Source organism: Girardinichthys multiradiatus, chromosome 3 (genome assembly GCF_021462225.1).
Source record: "Girardinichthys multiradiatus isolate DD_20200921_A chromosome 3, DD_fGirMul_XY1, whole genome shotgun sequence".
Taxonomy (NCBI): domain Eukaryota; kingdom Metazoa; phylum Chordata; class Actinopteri; order Cyprinodontiformes; family Goodeidae; genus Girardinichthys; species Girardinichthys multiradiatus.
Window position 1 is genome coordinate 6,621,987 of NC_061796.1, and position 17,698 is coordinate 6,639,684.

Below are 17,698 nucleotides of genomic sequence, written 5' to 3' on the forward strand. Positions count from 1 at the left end.
TAATTATCGAGGGCTAAAAGTTAATAAACCATAAAGTCGTTAAATAATCGATTCATAAAAAAATTGGAAATGCGTTATAGAAATAAATAAGTGATCAGATTTAAAATTAAAGACATTGAATCAGAAACAAATTTATAAGTTACACTGGTTGAGTTGAAAAGTTATGGTGAATTATAATAAAGTTTTAAGTGTACAGTGTGAAACAACAAAATCACAACAGTAGTAAACTGGAAATGTATAATTTAAAGCTTCAAATGTGTTTTCTTAAATAATGAAGATCGTCGGTTTGTCTGTAACAGCGGTTTTATTGTGAAGGTACCGACCGGAAATTAAATTCCTGGCTTCATGATCCTTGTGTGCTTCGGACAAGGGGGTGCATGGGTGAAACATGGCCGCCGCAGACCCGTCGAAGTCTCCGAATCGACAGAAAACCCCCGCAGAGGAGGTGGAAACATCTGGGGAGCAGGCCGCGGCGGCGGAGTCGGGATGCAGCCCGAACCAGACGAATGAGGGGGCTGGCGATAAAACGGGAGGCTGTGAGCCCGGAGCCGAGGATGACGGCGGCGGCTGTGTTGCCAGCCATTCTGGGGGGGTTCGTGTCGAGTCCGGTGCTGGAGCAGCAGACAAAACGACATGCGTCTTACCGGAGGACCGAGCAGCGGCCGAAAAGATGGCCGAGGCCCTCGACAACCAGCAGCAGGCTTTTGACTGGTCAGAGGCTGAAGACGACGAGGAAGGGGCGAAACCCCGCACGAAGAAAAAGGATAAAAGTGGTATGCCAACAATGTTGATGCATGTTAGAGTTAGCTTTAGCTCCGGGCTAACCCGAGGTAAACTCTGCTGGTTCTGTGCAGACTGCAAGCTCTGCTGAGGAAATTTATCACAACGAAATCAAACCAGGACCCCACACTGTAGATCACCAGCGTTTATGCATGTGGTTCACCAGCGTGGCAGTGTTTACTCTACTGTTTAATGTGTTTGTTTTAACATCATATCCCATCATATTCCAGATTTAACCATTGATCAGACTGTAGTCCCAGTCCAGGTCTGCAAAGAATAAGGGCTGGGTGATATACCCGGAGGTAAAACCTCCACCGCTGCTGCTCAAGGAAATGATCAACAATTAAACAGCACCACCACAAGATATTTTAAGCCGTTCATCTTCTCCTCATCTTGCTCTACTTTATAGAGCAAATATATTTTCTAAAAACCCCGAATTACTAGAAAAAACTGCTGTTTAGAAAGATGCCTATAGCTTGGTAAGGTTGTTTAATAAGTATTCACACCCACAGCTGCAGTAACACAGTTGCATAAATTAGCTCACTGTTCATCTAATACTTAAATGAAACACCTTTTAATTCAGTTCATACCTGCTGAAATCTGAAAAACCCAGAAATAATCTTCAGGTTTCCGAGTAGGATTTTTACAGACGTTCGTATCATTTAGCTAAAGTCTAAATTTGCACAAAGGATCAAGAAAATCGCCTTGTTCAGAGGTATCAGTCACTAGAAGGGGTACAAAAGAAATCTCTAACATTTTATTTATATATATACATATACGTCATGGCCCAGTGAAGGTAGTAACCAGTAGTTGGAGAAAATGCTGGACAACAGGAACATTACAGAAACTGAAAGATGATGTTGAAACTGATCGGGGGACTGCTAAAAGGTACTTGTGGTTAGTACTACATGCTACATAGTTGCATCCTACATGGGAGAACAATCTCTATTCTCACCTGTCTGCACGATGGAGTAGGGTTGCAAGGCAAAATTATTCTAAGAAAGAAAGCATCCAGGGTTTTTGTCTGATGAAACTAAACCTAAACCTTTGGCTGTCTCATGCTCGGTGGTTATTTCTTCCTAATGGAACTGCTGGTATTGTTCAAATGGCCTTTTCCTCCAAACCAGTTTCCACTGTTTAACACTAGAACTCCCAGGGCTGTCAATTTGACGGTTTTGAAAGTTTGACACGCCATAACTCTGGTTTATTAAAACTTTTCCTGGCATCCTGACTTTTTTCAGAACCTGTGTCTTGTATGTTCCTATGTCTCTATTTTTAAAAAATAACAAAGTAAATAAAAGATCTAAGTATTTCTACCTCTAACTACCACAGCCGCTATTTTGACAGTCCTATTATTTACATTGATATTTTTTCCCGCGGCTTAGTATACGAGCGAGCGTTGCCTAGCAACCGCCACTCTAGAACGCAGTCTGAGAAGGAGATTGTTGGCATCCTACAAATAGCTTCTAGAAGGATATTTTCTGCTCAAGAGGCATTGGAAATGCTTCAAAAATGACATGATTGTGATTCTGGGTTCGAGAGGGATTCTGACAGCTCTTAGTCAGCATTCAGTTCCAGTGACAACGGGTCAGAGAGTGAGCCTCCCCCGGCTAAAAAACACGAGTTGTCCCGTTAGCAGGAGGTTTTGGTGAATTATTTCAAGGAAGTAAAAGACTAGCCTATGTAACGATTTTATCATTTTAGGCTATAGTTTATAGATTAGTAAACTAATAATCAATAAACTATAGCAACAGTGCCACAATCAGCGCAGGTTCAGAGACAGGGAGACGAGCCAGGTGCCCAGTGCCCAGCTATAAATCCAGCAAACCAGCTCCCTGGCAGGAGAGAAACTAAAAAACAAGGTACTAATAATGGAAAAAGAAATAATAAGTTAGGTCATAGATATAGTAGCCCAGGAACAACAATCTATTCTGCGTTTACAGCGTTTTCATCGCAAGACGAGTGCACACCTGGAAAGGAGGAGGAAATAGGAAAGGATGGCACTGTGTGGACAGTGGTAGGGGAGGAAGAAAGTAGAGGGAGGCGTCAGAGCCTGAATCCAAGATGTCCAGACCGCGTTTCTCTGCTTGGTGGATGCCGAAATGCTCATCCACGTTCAGGGCTGCAGGGTGGCTGAGGCCCACACAGTTTTAGGAGATAATTCCTTCTCGGTCATGAGTGTGGATGAGTTGAAGGCATTTTTAGCACTAGTTTATGTCCGCGAAGTGAAAGGGGGGCGTAACATAGAGCTGTCCAGCTTTTGGTCAGATTAGTAAAGCTTTTTTTTTTTTTTTAAATGTACCCACTACTCTGTATTATTTTTGTCCTATTTATAAATAATAATAAAACATAATAGGTTTTGATCAAATACTATTATTAATTCTTGTCAAAAACAACATTTTATATCGTTAATGCGATGACGTCATCACCGCCCTCGCATCCAGAATGCTCGCCGTCAAATTGACGGGCTTGGGAGTTCTAGTGTTAACTGCTGCTGGTGCTTACTTAGCACCTGTTTTCTCTGTGTGAAAGTCCGGTTGTAGTCCTGAAAAACCAGTGCTGTTCCAGCACCATTTAGCTGCTGGAACAGAGGAAGGAACTGCTTTCCTTGGGACCAAGAGGCTCAGCAGTGAATCAAAACGCAGTGAGCTCTATGTTTGAAATAATTTTTGATCGGGTGAACTTAAAACAAAAAGAAAACAGCGCTTTAACGGTGATAAAATGTCAAATAAGCTTAAGAATAACATGAGCTGACAGTCTCCCATATTCCTGCAGTTTATGTTGAAATCACCCTTCAGAGTTAAAGTAGGTCAGTGCGCCACTTATAGCTGCGCGCACAGCTGATTATTTTCCCCTGAATTCATAAATGTTATTTTGGACTCAGTTCTTTTACACAGTCTGGCTTTTAATACCAACTGGGTGGTGTTGGTAAATCTTGCCCTGTCTCAGATTAGGTTTGGATTCAAGTTTAAAATTAAACTTTAGTTTGGTAAACAATGCTTTTTATTAAGTGTTTGACATGTTAAGCTGTCTTTTAAGCAAATTCTAAGGTCCTTGTTGGTTTCTTTTTGCCTTCCCTTTAAAGCCATACAGCATTTTACATTGGCTGGTGTATGAATGGAGCTATATTAATAACCTTGCCCTGTTTAATTCCCGTTTTCCAGCTGCAGATGAGAGATCAGCAGATTAGGATTGTGAAGCGTTCACTTGCACCGCTTGTTGTTGAAACAGCTTTATTAAACTAGGGTGGCGATATTAGGGCAGCTGTTAGCAGGGATGCTTGGATGAATATTACTGATGTTTGATGATCTGAACACAGAATAAAACAGGAGGATCAACCATCAGCTGGAGATGTTTATAACGTGGCTCCGACTTGGCTCTTGGAAAACCAAACGGGTACTTTTACCAGAACATGTTAAAAACCGGAACCTCGTTGATGGAAAGGTCCCAAGAGTGGATTATGTTACGAACAGGTCCAATTTCCAGTCAGTTCTGGTGCAAAACCTTTAGGTGTCTTGGGTTTTATTTTTCGACATCGCAGTGAATCCTATCATACATCCAAATCAACAGTGACGGTCTGGATCTCCTGTTACTAGAGCTTTGTAGCAGCAGCCTTCTAGTGCATTAGCAGAGAAATAAGTTAAATGCCAGAATTAGTGTTCTGTGTCGTGTTTTGACCTTGAAATATTCAGGAAACGTTTGGCTGCCTTTATAGAGCGCCCTTCAGCAACAAGGCACTCAAAGCGATGTACATGAGGAAAAACATTACAATGATACAGAAAAATCAAACACAGAAAAACAAATCAAATGATCCTAATAATCCTTGGGAGTTTACTGGTAAGAGCTGGTTCTAATCCAATCTTTCTAATAGAGGTAATTAGCTCATTAAGTCCTCTGTAGTAAGGAATTTATCCAGTGCTAGAAGAAAAATGATAATATTAATCCTTGAGGTCGCTGGTATGAGGCAGTTGTGGTCCCATCATTCAAATAAGCTGGGTCACTGGTATAAAACAGTTTTAGTCCAAATGTTTTAAATACTAATAATGTTTGGCTGACACTGGTATGATATAGTTGTAATACAATCCTTTTAAGAAATCTAAAATTCTCTGGTCATTGGTTTAAAAACAGCTTTAGTTCAAATGTTCAAATACTAATAATATTTGGTTTTTGCTGGTAATACTTCTGAGAAATCTGAAAATCTATGAAAAGTAATGAAATCACACATTTAGGTAGATGAGAAAAGAGACCACACTAATGTGTAAGAAGATGAAAAAAAAATCATATTTCACACTTTATCCTTAGCAGGATTCAGTTTGAGGTTGCAAAAAAACCTCAGCACAAAGAAGCAACAAGTTTACAAAACAACATCATGCCGGGAACGCTGAAGGCGGTGTGAAGGGGTGCATATGTTTATCTTGAGCATGTGTGTGTGTGCATGTGAGTGTGTGCAAAGTAAGTCCGTGAAGGACTGTCACAGATGCCATTGTCCTTGATGATACGATGGAAGGTTCACCAACCGGCGACAAAGTTCTGAGCAGGTCCACAGATGTCCTCGGGGAAGGGAGGGGGCAGAGGGAGCAGAGCGTCATGTTTACATAACCTCCAGGAGAAGCTGAAGATAGCCAGCCATCAAGGCCGCGCAGGGGAGCCAGACTCAGAAAAACAACAATTATTTGGGTTAGGCTGTCTCTTAATTTTCCGTCAGCCTTGAGAGTCTCGCTGGTGCTTCTCAATGGTGAATCCAAACAGCCAATTTCCAGGTCCTTTCCGACAGATCCGAGCGAAGAACTTTCTCCAGGATTTATCCCATTTCACCCCTGAGTCCAGGAACCGCAACCGGCCTGCGATCCTGTGTAAGGATCACATCCGGTCTGCGATTCAGCTCACGTAACATCTCAGTCTGAGTGTTGATCGCTCTGCAGATCCCATCATACATGCCAGGCAGCCTTACAACGGCCAGAACAGCTGCCAATGTTTTTTGAATTTCTCGATATGCCAGGTAACTATAAAAAGCAGAAATCCTGTCATCAAACATCCAATTGTGGACACATCTTCGACATCCTCGACTGACAATATCGACAGACACACAATCCTCCACTTCTGCCAGGAGTCCATTGTGTATCCGGAGAAAAATGTCCCAAGGGTCCCCTCCACCCTGTCTTCTCGTCGAGAAAATATAATCAATTGCATTGAGAGACCAGCTGACCAAATCCATAACTCAGAATTTGGAAGATATGCAAAAAGAGGCTCCAAAAAGAAGACAAGACATAGAGCTGAACCAGGGCAGATATGGAAGGGTGCGGGAGACAGAGAAAAGCGTCCTCCTCCACCGAGAGCGGAAAGAAAAGTGAATTAGTGATTAAGAGAAGTTTTAATCCTGCAACTCTTACTGAGTTGGGTCAAAATATCAGATGGAACATAACTTAGGCAGGTATTTGCCACCTTTCATGCCTGAGCATTGAAGTAGGGACGTCTATGAACAGTGTTGTAGATCTGTAGATATTCAAAATGGGATTAATATTTCATGTATGGAAGGAGTTTACAGAGTTATCTTTGAATAATGCCATGCTTAAAACCTGCGATCAGCAGGGAAGGATGGTGGCTAAGACACCGTCAGGGTCTCCATCCTTTAGAGGCGCAGATTGAAAACGAAGCTGCTGCATTTATCTAATTTCAGCCTGTTGGTGTTCAGGCGTTTCAGAAGACGGTAAATATTTGATCCCAGGTCAAAAATATAAACAGAAGGTCGAATCACCCAATATTTCTAAACAGCATCATCAATTTCCAGAACCTGCACCTAGGGATTGTTCATAGTTGATGTTATAATTGACACAGCTTGTCACAAAATTTAACAAGAAGCATGTCTCCTTTTTTCCACTGACACACGCATATAAAAGCTCATCACAAAGATTTGTGTATTTATAAACTCAAAGCTTATTGAATGTTAAAACGTAGAATGCAGTTGACTAAATTGTATTCATTATTCTCGGTGTATTGGTTACTAAAACGCCAACGTTTGGACTCAATGGGGAAAAAACGTGGAAAGCTCACATGTTGAAACCATCAGGAAATGTTCCATTCCCTCGTGGCTCTAAATGAAAAAGCAGATGATAGAAAAGCAGAGGTTTCCTTTTAGAGGTTTCTACATGGTCCCTAATCAGTTGAGCTGGAGCATCTTGTCATCTTTAAAGAGCTAATTTCTGAACATATAATTAACTATTTTCCAAAAATATCTGGACTTGACCATTAATGACCTTTTTTCCCAAATTAATCTATTTACCATCCAAATTCTGCATTGTTTTTGCAGGCCAGAAAAGATGTAAACAAACATTTAAGATGCATTAAAGTGCAAAATTGCTTTTAATCCCAAAGTGGCTCCTGCAGCATGAACAAAATGAATTATTAATGAGGTGTTAACCAACCCTTGGACCGTTTCATCTTCCAAAGTTCTGTGCTCTTTCACTAACTTCCTCACCAAATCACTTTTTTATCATCACTTAGACAAATTCAAATCTCACTTTAGTTGCAGCCAATCTTATGTTTATAAACATAACCGCACACCATCAAAACGATGACGTTTTTCTGCCATTCTCCCTTTGTTTACATAAAACAACCTTCATCTCGCTGATGCTCCGTCATTAGAGACAAACTCGGGGTAGTGAAGGTTTATCACCTTCCTTCATTTACAATAATATTTATTTTTGGTTGATGTTAAATGTTTAGTATGACATGGTGTCTATGGTTTGAATGTGTCAAACCTTCCACATCTTATCTTAGTTTAGAAGGGATAGAGGGACAATCATACAGTTAGGATTGAAACTCCTAATTAGACCTGAGAAGGAAACAGATATTTGATCAATTTTGAAGTTTAGGTCAGCTCACTTCTTGGATACAGAACGGAGCTCCCTGCCTCATTTTCCCCTTCAGTCAGCCAATCATGTGAGCCTTATTAATTGTCTTGCTCAGAACTGTTGGCGCCATCCATTTTGGTCGCACATTTTGACACATGCAGCTCAACGGACGTTGCGGCTCTGACGTCATCAAGAGTGTAAAACCCAGAGGAGATGAAGTTTCATTGCCATTTCCCGCCTGTCTCACAGGACAGCGTAACAGAGGCGCTTATCTGGAGAAACAAAAGCTCGCAGGCGAACCTTTGCTCCACAAGGCCATTCCCGGAAGAGCTTGAAAGCTGGAAATCTGTCTGATACGAGAAGTTCAGGAGATTTATTTACCGATCGAAGACCACGCCACACACGGCGCAGGTGGAAACCCACAGATGTTCTATGTCCAAGGAGATGAGTTTTCCTCCTTGTTGATTCAGTCGACTAAAGGTTAATCTTTTCCCCTCCTGGACGGATGAGAAATTACCATTTATTTTCTTTAATTTGGTCATGGACGCGTGGTCCCCCTTCCCTTCCTTTTCTTCAGACCTGATCCCTCCTCGATCAGAGAGCCGAAATTAACCTCAACATAATTTAGTTCTTTTTATATTAAACCGGATAGGTGCATTTAGAGGTCTGGACAGGATGAGGCAGTTAAGGTGATGTAGAATCACCAGTAGTTAATCTCAGGTATTAACTTGTTGCCTGCATTACTGATTGAATTATGTTATGCTGAGCTGTGTTTTGATTTGCTGTTGAATTGTGGGTGGTTAATGTTTTGTCCGGCTGATCCCAAATCAGCCAGGAGTTAGAAGTTGGACTTTTAAAAGTTTTTCATTCAAAGCAACTGGGCCTCACCCGACCACTCTTTGTTCCAGTTGTATTGCTGAAGATTTTCCACCAAGTTCCCGCCTCAGAGTTTATGACCCTTTGTTCGAGATTCAGTGCATTCAGCTGCTAGTGGCTAAAGGGGCGTGGCCCCACCGTTTTATCAGCTGGAATCGAGACATCAACACAAGAGGATTATTTCTCTTTCCATTTAACCCAAATTACACATTTAGTGTCTTTGGGTTTGATCTTCATAGACACTAAATTACACATTTAGTGTCTATGAAGATCAAACTACTGGTTTGATCTTCATAGACACTAAATGGGCATTCATATATGTTTTTCTTTTATTATCATTGTTAGGTAGTCATTTTTATTCCCTTTGTGTAGAATGGTGCTTGTTAGTTAGGTGAAGGTTTTTGGACCAGAATAATGGTATATCAGGATTATTTGGCTTCAATAAATCTTCATATATATAATTAAGAGAAGCGTTTGTGTTTATTTCGTTCAAGAGTGATTTATCTGTCAAAACAAGGTCGAAGTTCCCCCACCTTCGGTGAAGTGGTTGAATAAACAGTGACAGTTGGTGGTTCTGGTTAATAATTTGTAATTATTAAAGAGCTTTGAGCCCATAATCACAACACCAGAGGACATTTCTGATTTCTATTCGTAAGTAATGATTTTTGGTTAAGAAATTATTATTATTTTTAAATTATGATTTTAAATTATAATTCTTGATAAATATTAATTAATGAATAATCATAATCCTTACAGAACGATTTATAATTACCTTCCCTTCCAGATAGTTAGACTGGCTCTGTATTTGCTTTAACAGTAGTTTAGTACTTTTATAACAAGCAGACACTGATTAGCATCCAACCTGCTATGACCTTAAATAAACTGTTTTTTCTACTAAAGATTCTAAGATGAAGAAATCTCCTATTTCTTCCTAGAGCAGTTTAGGACTTCCTGGAAAGGTGCAGCCTATGTTGAGATGAACTAGTGAGATGATTGGTTGGTTTATGAATATTTATATTTATAATGTCTTATAAAAACTACAGTTGCATATATTAACTGTATGCATTATTTATGACTTTGTCTGGTTTAAATGTTAATCATGAGCTGCAAGCAGAAGCAAAATGAATACAGTCAGCTGTATAAAGTCTGCACATTAACACAGGCAGGCCCAGTGTTAATCAAACTGTGGCCCAGACTCTGGTTTGATCTTTCATTTAAACATTTATTCAGTGTAAATCGTAGTAGATGGTCATGTCCCAAATGATTGTGTTTCAGCAGTGTGTTCAACATAAACCAACGTGCATCATGCTTCTGTGTTAAACCCAAAACCTCTGCAAGAGCGTCCAAACTGGGACGCTGGTGACTAGTCAACAAAATCAATTATGTCAACCTGTTGACCTCATCGACACCATAATTTTGGTGAAATTCTCTTTCAGTTTCTTAGTTGTTTTTTTGTTTTTTTTTCTTGCACTAGTGGCCATTTTCTTTTGTAAGTTGACCGACAAGAAATGCGGCGGAGAGGGGTGGGGCGTGTCAATGGTGCGGGTGGTGTTCATCTCTGAGCTACAGAGATGGTGGCTAAAGTGTCCGATTCACCGGCAAATAAGCAGTTTTACAAACATATCTTTAAAAGCCAATCTTGTCTAAGAGTGGCACTACTTTGCATTCGGTGATGATAAAGAAGGGGTTTGGACCCGGTCCGGTTCTGTTGCAGGCCACCGCAGAGACCACACCTGTGGGCTACTGAGCCAAAAAAAATAAAGCGACAATAAATTCTCAAAAGCTGCTGAATGCAAGTTAAAAATGTCTTTCTGCTCTTTTTGATTAACATTGGTTAAAACCAAATCAATTTACTTAATCACGTTTTACTTAAAGTTAATTGCATTTGCAGTAAATACCAAATCAAAATAGTGATCACAATACTGTTGTGTGCAGTCCTGCAGTGGACTGCTTGGGTGCAGTATTCTGCATACCAAAAATAAATTTGGCCTGTTGGATACTTTCTCCGCCCTCAAAGCCCACACTTGTGCATTTTTAGTGTCCGTGATGCAAAAGTGGTGGAGACATGATGATAATATTAATAGTTAATTTTGCCATTATAATTCAGCAGTGGCAGTTTCCTGATATTGTTCAGTCCTAATGAGCATAATGTGAATATTGAAATCACTTTTAAACAGGATAAACCTATAAATAATACAAACTTTCATGCACCATCAAGTTAGACACGTCTGTCTGGAGAACTAATAAAGATTTGCTTAGATTAATCAGTTATTTAAAAACTATTCTAAAATCTTATAGTGGCAGCCTTGCTGCAGTTTTAATCACTGTTTAGTTATTTAGCTAATGTTAGTATATATATATATATATAAACTCAACAATAATACATAATTGAAATACAAGCCAAATACTTGTAAGTTACATTGAAAGGTAAAGTCTCTTACATTAGTTTTTGAGTAATTTGTGTAATAGAATCATAATTTCTTTTTGGAGTTGAATTCATGATTGAAATGAGGCAAAATTTGGTTTATTTCCAGTTCAGTCTCACACTTTATTCATTGTTGGGTCATCGCCCATTTTGACCAGAAACTAACTGCTACTACACCTCCCATAATTATCAGTTATTAATGATGATTAACTAATTGTAATTATTAAGTACTGTGAGCCCAATAATCACTCCACCAGAGTGTATCTCTGATCTCTTCATAACAAATTATTTTTGGTTAGAATTGATTTCTTCTGCATTATGATTTTAAATATAATATTTGATAAATATTTATAATCAATAATCATATTCTCTTACATCATCATGATTGTTTGAAAAGTACAGGAAACACAAAGCGAGCCAAACGGACGGCTGCAGACTGCAGCCATGGATGGCTGTAATGTTTCAAGGGCTGTCCATTAAAACTCGCCTTTTAAATAATAACTGTCCAGATTAATAAACAATCACCAGGTGTTTAACCCAACAACTGATAGATTTTAGTGACCAAGATCAGAAAGCTTAAGAAAAGTGTTAGAGATTTTTACATTGAAAACGAAAGATGTTAGAAAATGTGGGTTTATTACAATAAATATAATCTATATAATGGTTATCTAATATGTCTACTAGTTGTGGTAGCCCTACAAATAACAATACCATAGATCTGCAGTACTGATCCAACTGGTTTTAAAGCTGTCTCCTGCGATGTACTTTTCTCTTTCAGACCTCAAAGTTGCTCAGACTGTTAACAACGTGAGGCAGGATGCGCAAGCTGAGGCTGATTCAGAAAAGACTGACAAGGGGGAACGTTCACCAGCGAAGTTGCCTTTTGAGGACCTGGGGGCTGGAGAAGACGGCATGGAGGATAACGACAAAGAGGCTGCTCCGACGGCTAAACAAAGAAAGTGCCGTTTCGTTTGCAAGGAGTGCGGCAAGAGGTTCAGACAGCGCGAGATGTTCAACCTGCACCGGCACTTTCACGCGCATGAAGATGAGCTCCTTCCCCTAACCTGCAAAGAATGCGGCCTTACCTTCCAGCACCGCAGCAGCCTCATCAAACACAGGAACGAACACAAAGAAAAAGAAGAGAACCTGGAGACTACAAAGATGGAGGACGAAATGCAAGCGCCGTTTAGATATCAGTGTGCAGAATGCAAGAGGATCTTCTCTACAGTCAGTAAACTGAGGGACCACAACTGCAACAATGCATCAGAAAAGCCTTTTCACTGCACGCTGTGCCGGCAAGATTTCCAGTTCAAAGTGTCTGTCACCAAGCACATGATGTCCCATTCCCGTGAATGCACCTTTAAATGCCAAGAGTGCAGTCAGACTTTTCCCAACATCATGTCCCTGCGCTTCCACCAGAAATCACACGCTGCTCTCAAGCCGTACGAGTGTCCAGAGTGCGGCATGGTTTTCAAACACTACTCCGTCATGGAAGACCACCGGCGCAAGCATGTCGACAAAAGCCGTTCTCACCTCTGCAACATCTGCGGCAAAACTTTTAAGTATAGCAGCCTACTCCATCAGCATCAGTACCTACACACAGGCCAGAAGCCTTTCCGCTGCCCCGAATGTGGCAAAAAATTTGCCTTTGCCCAGAACATGAAGGCTCACTGCCGCCAGCACAGGCTGCAAGAAACAAACTCGTTGGGCAAGCCGCCTGAAAAACCACCGCGCCCATCTGGACACGAGGTGGTTAAAGGTCCCGGGAAGGAAAACACTCACAAGAGCGAGGATACGAAACGCACCTTCAGCTGCCCTCTCTGTCCCCAGACCTTCTACGTTCCAGCTAACCTGAGAGCTCACATGCAGTTCCACGAGGAGGAATATGAGAAGCTCGAGAGGACGCCTCAATCTCCAGTGGCGACCAACAAGCATTGGGAGAAGGGACACACCTGCCCCCACTGTCCCAGTGTTTTTCGGGAGGAATCTAGTTTAAAAGGACATCTGATAAGTGCCCACGGATCAACTGTACAGTATTTAGAAAGGTTAACCGCACCAAAAAAGCAGTTAGCTCAATTAAGTGGCGATGACGCGCAGCGCAAGGTATTAAGTATTAAATCCTACAAGTGTTCAGAGTGCGGAAAAACGTTCAGACACCGTTCAGTGTTAGAGCTGCACATGCGAATACATTCCAAAGACAAGCCTTACCAGTGCAAAGTGTGTGACAAGGGTTTTAGGTTCAGCAGCTACCTGCAGCAACATCTCATTATCCACACAGGCGAGAAGCCGTACAAATGTCCGGATTGTGGGAAGGACTTTGCCTTCTTGCAGAACATGAGGACTCACCAGAAGCTACACCAGGAGAAGCCGTTCCGCTGCACAAGCTGCCGCAAAGGCTACAGCGACGAGACCCAGCTCCAGCATCACATGTTGTCGCATAACGGCGATAAACCGCACAAGTGCGACCTGTGCGACAAAAGCTTCGGATTGGCCTACCTGCTCCGGGACCACATGAATACACACACGGGGGAGAGGCCTCACCGCTGCGAGGAGTGTCATAAATCCTTTTCCTGGTTTAGCAGCCTGCTGGTTCATCAGAAGATTCACGCTCGCAAGAAGCAGGCTCTAAGCCATTACAGCTCTTTGCCTGTCGGTTCCAGGATGAGGGGCAGGGGGAAGAGAGGAGGGAGGCTAGTGTGGGGGTGGTCTAGACCATCCGGGGTCTCAGAGATAGTTACTCCTCAACAACATCTGTACCCAGTTTCACCTCACAGAGACCCTGAGTTGCACCGACAAGTGCACCAGCAGTCCTCTCTGTCTCGCATGGATTCACAGACGAGGCATCCGAGTGAGACGTGGACGTCTGAACCTCATCCTCAACCGCTGCAGTGGAGCGTGGATGGAAGAGAGGTGTCTGCACCACCCACACAGCACCATCCTCAGCCTCTAAAATTTGATGCTCCAATGCAGCCGGGGCAGCAGCAGCATCAGCAGCATCATCATCAGAGAACTCCAGGGTGGGCAGATATGTCCTTATTGGGCCCTGGATCGGCTCCGAACTTAGACTCCCACATTAAGGAAAGCACTTCTTCTGTTCTGGGCTCTCATATGCCAAGAAAATCAAGCCCTTCTGTAGTTAGTGAGATAGTGCAGCACAGGCAACACAAACTTTCTTCGTGGAGCAGCACTCCAACATCCACAGCCCTGGCCTCCACGAGCTCCTTGCAGCACGATTTTTCTATTCCCTCATCCTACATGGACGGAGCAGCGCTGTGGAGTATCCGGCCGGCTCCACTAACAAACTCTCAGAGCTCCCCAAACAGGCTCAGCCAGGACATGCAGCTGCCAAGGTGGCCGGGGGGTCCCGAGCCGTCCACGCCTCCCAAGAAGGAGGATAGACTGTGGGACATCAGCAGCCCTCCATCAGTTATGTCTTCGACTGTTACTCAGCCAGAGAAGGCATGGAATGGCTGCGAGCCGCAGAAACAATGGGTTTCTGGCCTTGCAGGTGCCCCCACCTCAGTTCAAATGGACCAAAACAGCACCATGCCAATTTCAGCTCCCAGCTCTCATGGGGTCACTAACAACTTGTGGGACCTTCAAACACCTCCAGGGATTCCAAAGTCTTTGAACTCTGTGGAAAAATTAGTAAATCAAGAGTTTCAGCTACAGCAGAAACAGGTCTCACCCGGCTGGAGCGGTGTTCAAACCCCCACACAGAAGGTTCCCATCTCCATCCAGTACGAGCCTCATCGTTTCAGCCAGGGCATGGGGACTCCAGTGTGGGGCTTCCAGAATAACACCATCGGACCTCAGACTCTGCTCTCCAGCCAGCTCAAACCGGGCAGCGGACAGGAGCTGCAGCAGCAACCGATGGCAACGGCCGCTCAGATCATCATAAATCAGCCTTCTCCTTTCTTCTCACCCCCGCTTGCTCCGCTCCCTCCTCTCGCTTTGCCCGGCCCTCACCCTCTCCACTCCGTTGCGGTCGGCGCAATGCCTAGACCTCCGCACCCAAATATCTTTTTCACACCACAGCCGGTCATGAGTGAGAGGCCACATATGCCGCAGACCCTGTCCCTACCTCAGCTCCCAACGCAGACCGAACCTCACAAACTCGGATCCCGTCTGCCTTTCCCCCCGGAGCGGCTTCTCCACTGCATGATATGCGGGCTCTCCGTTTCCCGGGAGCTGGATCTACAGATGCATTACCTGCAACATGCACAGGGGGAGATATGACGTTTGTACACTAGTAACAAAACTTAGTTATGTTTTTATAATTGTTTGTCTGTAGAACCTCATTCATTTGACACTTTGCTGTATGATTGAGTGGATGGAAATAACAGATGTGAGTGAAACCAGGCCCAATTTGCACATTTGATTTTAAAGTTTGATGTAAGAATGTGCAGTGTGTTTGAATATAGGATGTATATGTGTGTCTAACTGGTTTCACTGTCTTTTAAGATCATTTCAGGGGTGCAGATTAATGAGGTTCTGCAGGCTACAATTCATTTATTGCCAATTATGTCTAGTTTTAGATCTTATTAGTAATTTTCTAGTTCTGTCCACATGTCTTGAACCATTTGTACTGTGTTTCTCCATGTACAGTATACTGTGTGCCTTTTGAGTACAGTCTGCATGTCTGCTGTCTTGGTATTCTAGGCCCTAGTTTGTGTTTTTAAAGTAGACTCAAAAGTGTGACCTCACCCTGTTAGACACGGCGCAACTTGTTCAAAGGTGCTTATTGAAAGCATATATTGACATGCAGAAGTGTTTATACCTCTTTAAGTCTTTCACATTTTGTTTAATAATTCAATAGTTAATAATTACATGACTTCTGAAGAGAGTTGGTTGCACTGAATTATTTTTGGTGGTAACAGAGTAAACCTATGAATGCGAAAAACACACCAGTTTCTTTGTAAAATCATGAAAAAAACCTTGCAATGTTTTTTTTGCCCTTCGCAATTATACTAGTGTTAATCTATCACATAAAATTCCAATGCAATGGATTTTTTGTTGTACGTGACAAGATCTATTTTTTTTTTTTAACTAAGGGGTATGAATACTTTTGCTAAGAACTGTATAAATTCAAACTGATGGCCTTTAAGTGTGTTTTTTTCTAGAAAGTTCTTGTAGGCACACAGAGCCACAGGCTGGGTCCAAATGTCTCGCCAAACGGTAAAGTCACCATTTTGGAAATCTGACTGAAATCCAAACTATCAATAACAAAACTAACAAAATCTTTTTATTTAAAAGGTCCGTTTATGTTCGGAGTTTTCAGTAAAATGAATCTTGGAATCATAAATATTTAGCTGCCATTAACTCATTATTCATGACACTGTTAAGAAGTGAGTTTTGTAATAAACCAAACTTCCATTTGTGATTTGTCTTCTTCTTTTTAACAATACGACATTAAACTGGTGATACTCTTTATTCCAATTGATCCTGTATAAACGTGACATAGAAATGTACTTATATTTACAAAACCAAATCCCACCCTTTGAGTGCTTAAATGGGTTTTTGTGAATAACCATTTCATTCCACCACTATAGGTTGAGTCAACTTCAGATTCTCATTTTCCCTATTTAAAAAAATTGAGTAGCTTCGCCTAGGACAGTATGATGCTGGGAACCTTTTGTTATTGCTGTACAATAAAAAAGGTTCTTGTTTTTTTATATATATATATAGTTTCCCTTTCCTGTGCATTCATTGGTTACAAAAAATGTCCTACCTCTACCCACAGTTTCAGCATGGACGTTTTTCCCCATCATGTCCTCATATTGGGAGTAAATAAAACCTGCCTTTGATTATAATACTGTTTGGTACAATGTTTCACATGTATTGAGGTTAAGACCTGAATCTGTAGGAATCTGAGAGATTTTCTTTCCATTGTTTACTTTAAGTCTGGTGGGTTTTGACCCCCAAATGTCCAAAAGTGTGGCATTTTCATTACTATATAGACAATTCATTGAATATTTAAAGATGCTGTTAGTTACAGTTACAACTGAAAACGTAATTTTGGGTGTGTGTGTATATATATATATAATTGTGATATTGGGGTTCAACAATAGGCCAATCAAATGAGTACATAAATCAATGCCAATTTATTTTAGTAAATATATTATTTTCAGAAGGCCCTGTTGACAGCTGGAATAATTTATAATGGCACAGAAACTGACATAATTCAATAAATCCTGAAATAATTAGAATATTTTGTGGCTAAACATAATTTGTGCAATAAGGTATTCACATTAAAACAATTACAACTGCATTTCGGTGTTTTAATGTGTCATGATCTTTAAATTATAAAAGAAAATTCACTTATTACATTTTGACACAAATGGCACTTGATGTTTATTCTATTTAGTCAAAATTAGCAATAATAGTTAAAACCTTGAAACAGAAACTAATTTTGTTTTCGGTTATTGGAAAAGATGTGAAACCTTCAAGAAGGAAGTTTCCACTATTTAAAGTTTTGTCATATCTTAATATCTAATGTCTTGCTAAATTATTGGTACTTATTGAACTTTTTTTCACATTTTGTCGGGTTACAACAACAAACTTAAATATATTTTATGTGATGGGCCACTACAAAGAAAGCAATAATTGTGAAGCAGAAGGTAAGGGATCAATTAAAGAAATCCTCTTTACTATTTGACGCCATCCTACGGCTCCCGGGAACTGAAATGGGGGGAAAAAATAAACATAGTGTGCGCACGGAACACTACTTCCATCCCTCAAAATACTAATTCTTTTCCAAGAAGCA

General features: G+C 41.3%; 1 protein-coding gene across 1 annotated transcript; it reads left to right on the top strand.

Annotated features, from left to right (window-relative positions):
• The first annotated feature begins 284 nt into the window (after positions 1-284).
• Positions 285-16,315, top strand: zgc:66448 (uncharacterized protein LOC327401 homolog). The gene is made up of 2 exons (XM_047360617.1): positions 285-773; positions 11,711-16,315. Exons 1-2 carry the CDS (start codon positions 389-391, stop codon positions 15,169-15,171), a joined length of 3,846 nt encoding a protein of 1,281 aa, XP_047216573.1. The 5' UTR covers positions 285-388; the 3' UTR covers positions 15,172-16,315.
• The last annotated feature ends 1,383 nt before the right edge of the window (positions 16,316-17,698 follow it).

What these genes read in the sequence shown, in the direction of transcription:
- zgc:66448 (XM_047360617.1), top strand. Translation starts at nt 389, where the DNA reads ATGGCCGCCGCAGACCCGTCGAAGTCTCCGAATCGACAGAAAACCCCC. An exon ending in GAAGAAAAAGGATAAAAGTG is followed by an intron (nt 774 to 11,710) that starts GTATGCCAACAA and finishes TTTCTCTTTCAG; the next exon opens with ACCTCAAAGTTGCTCAGACT.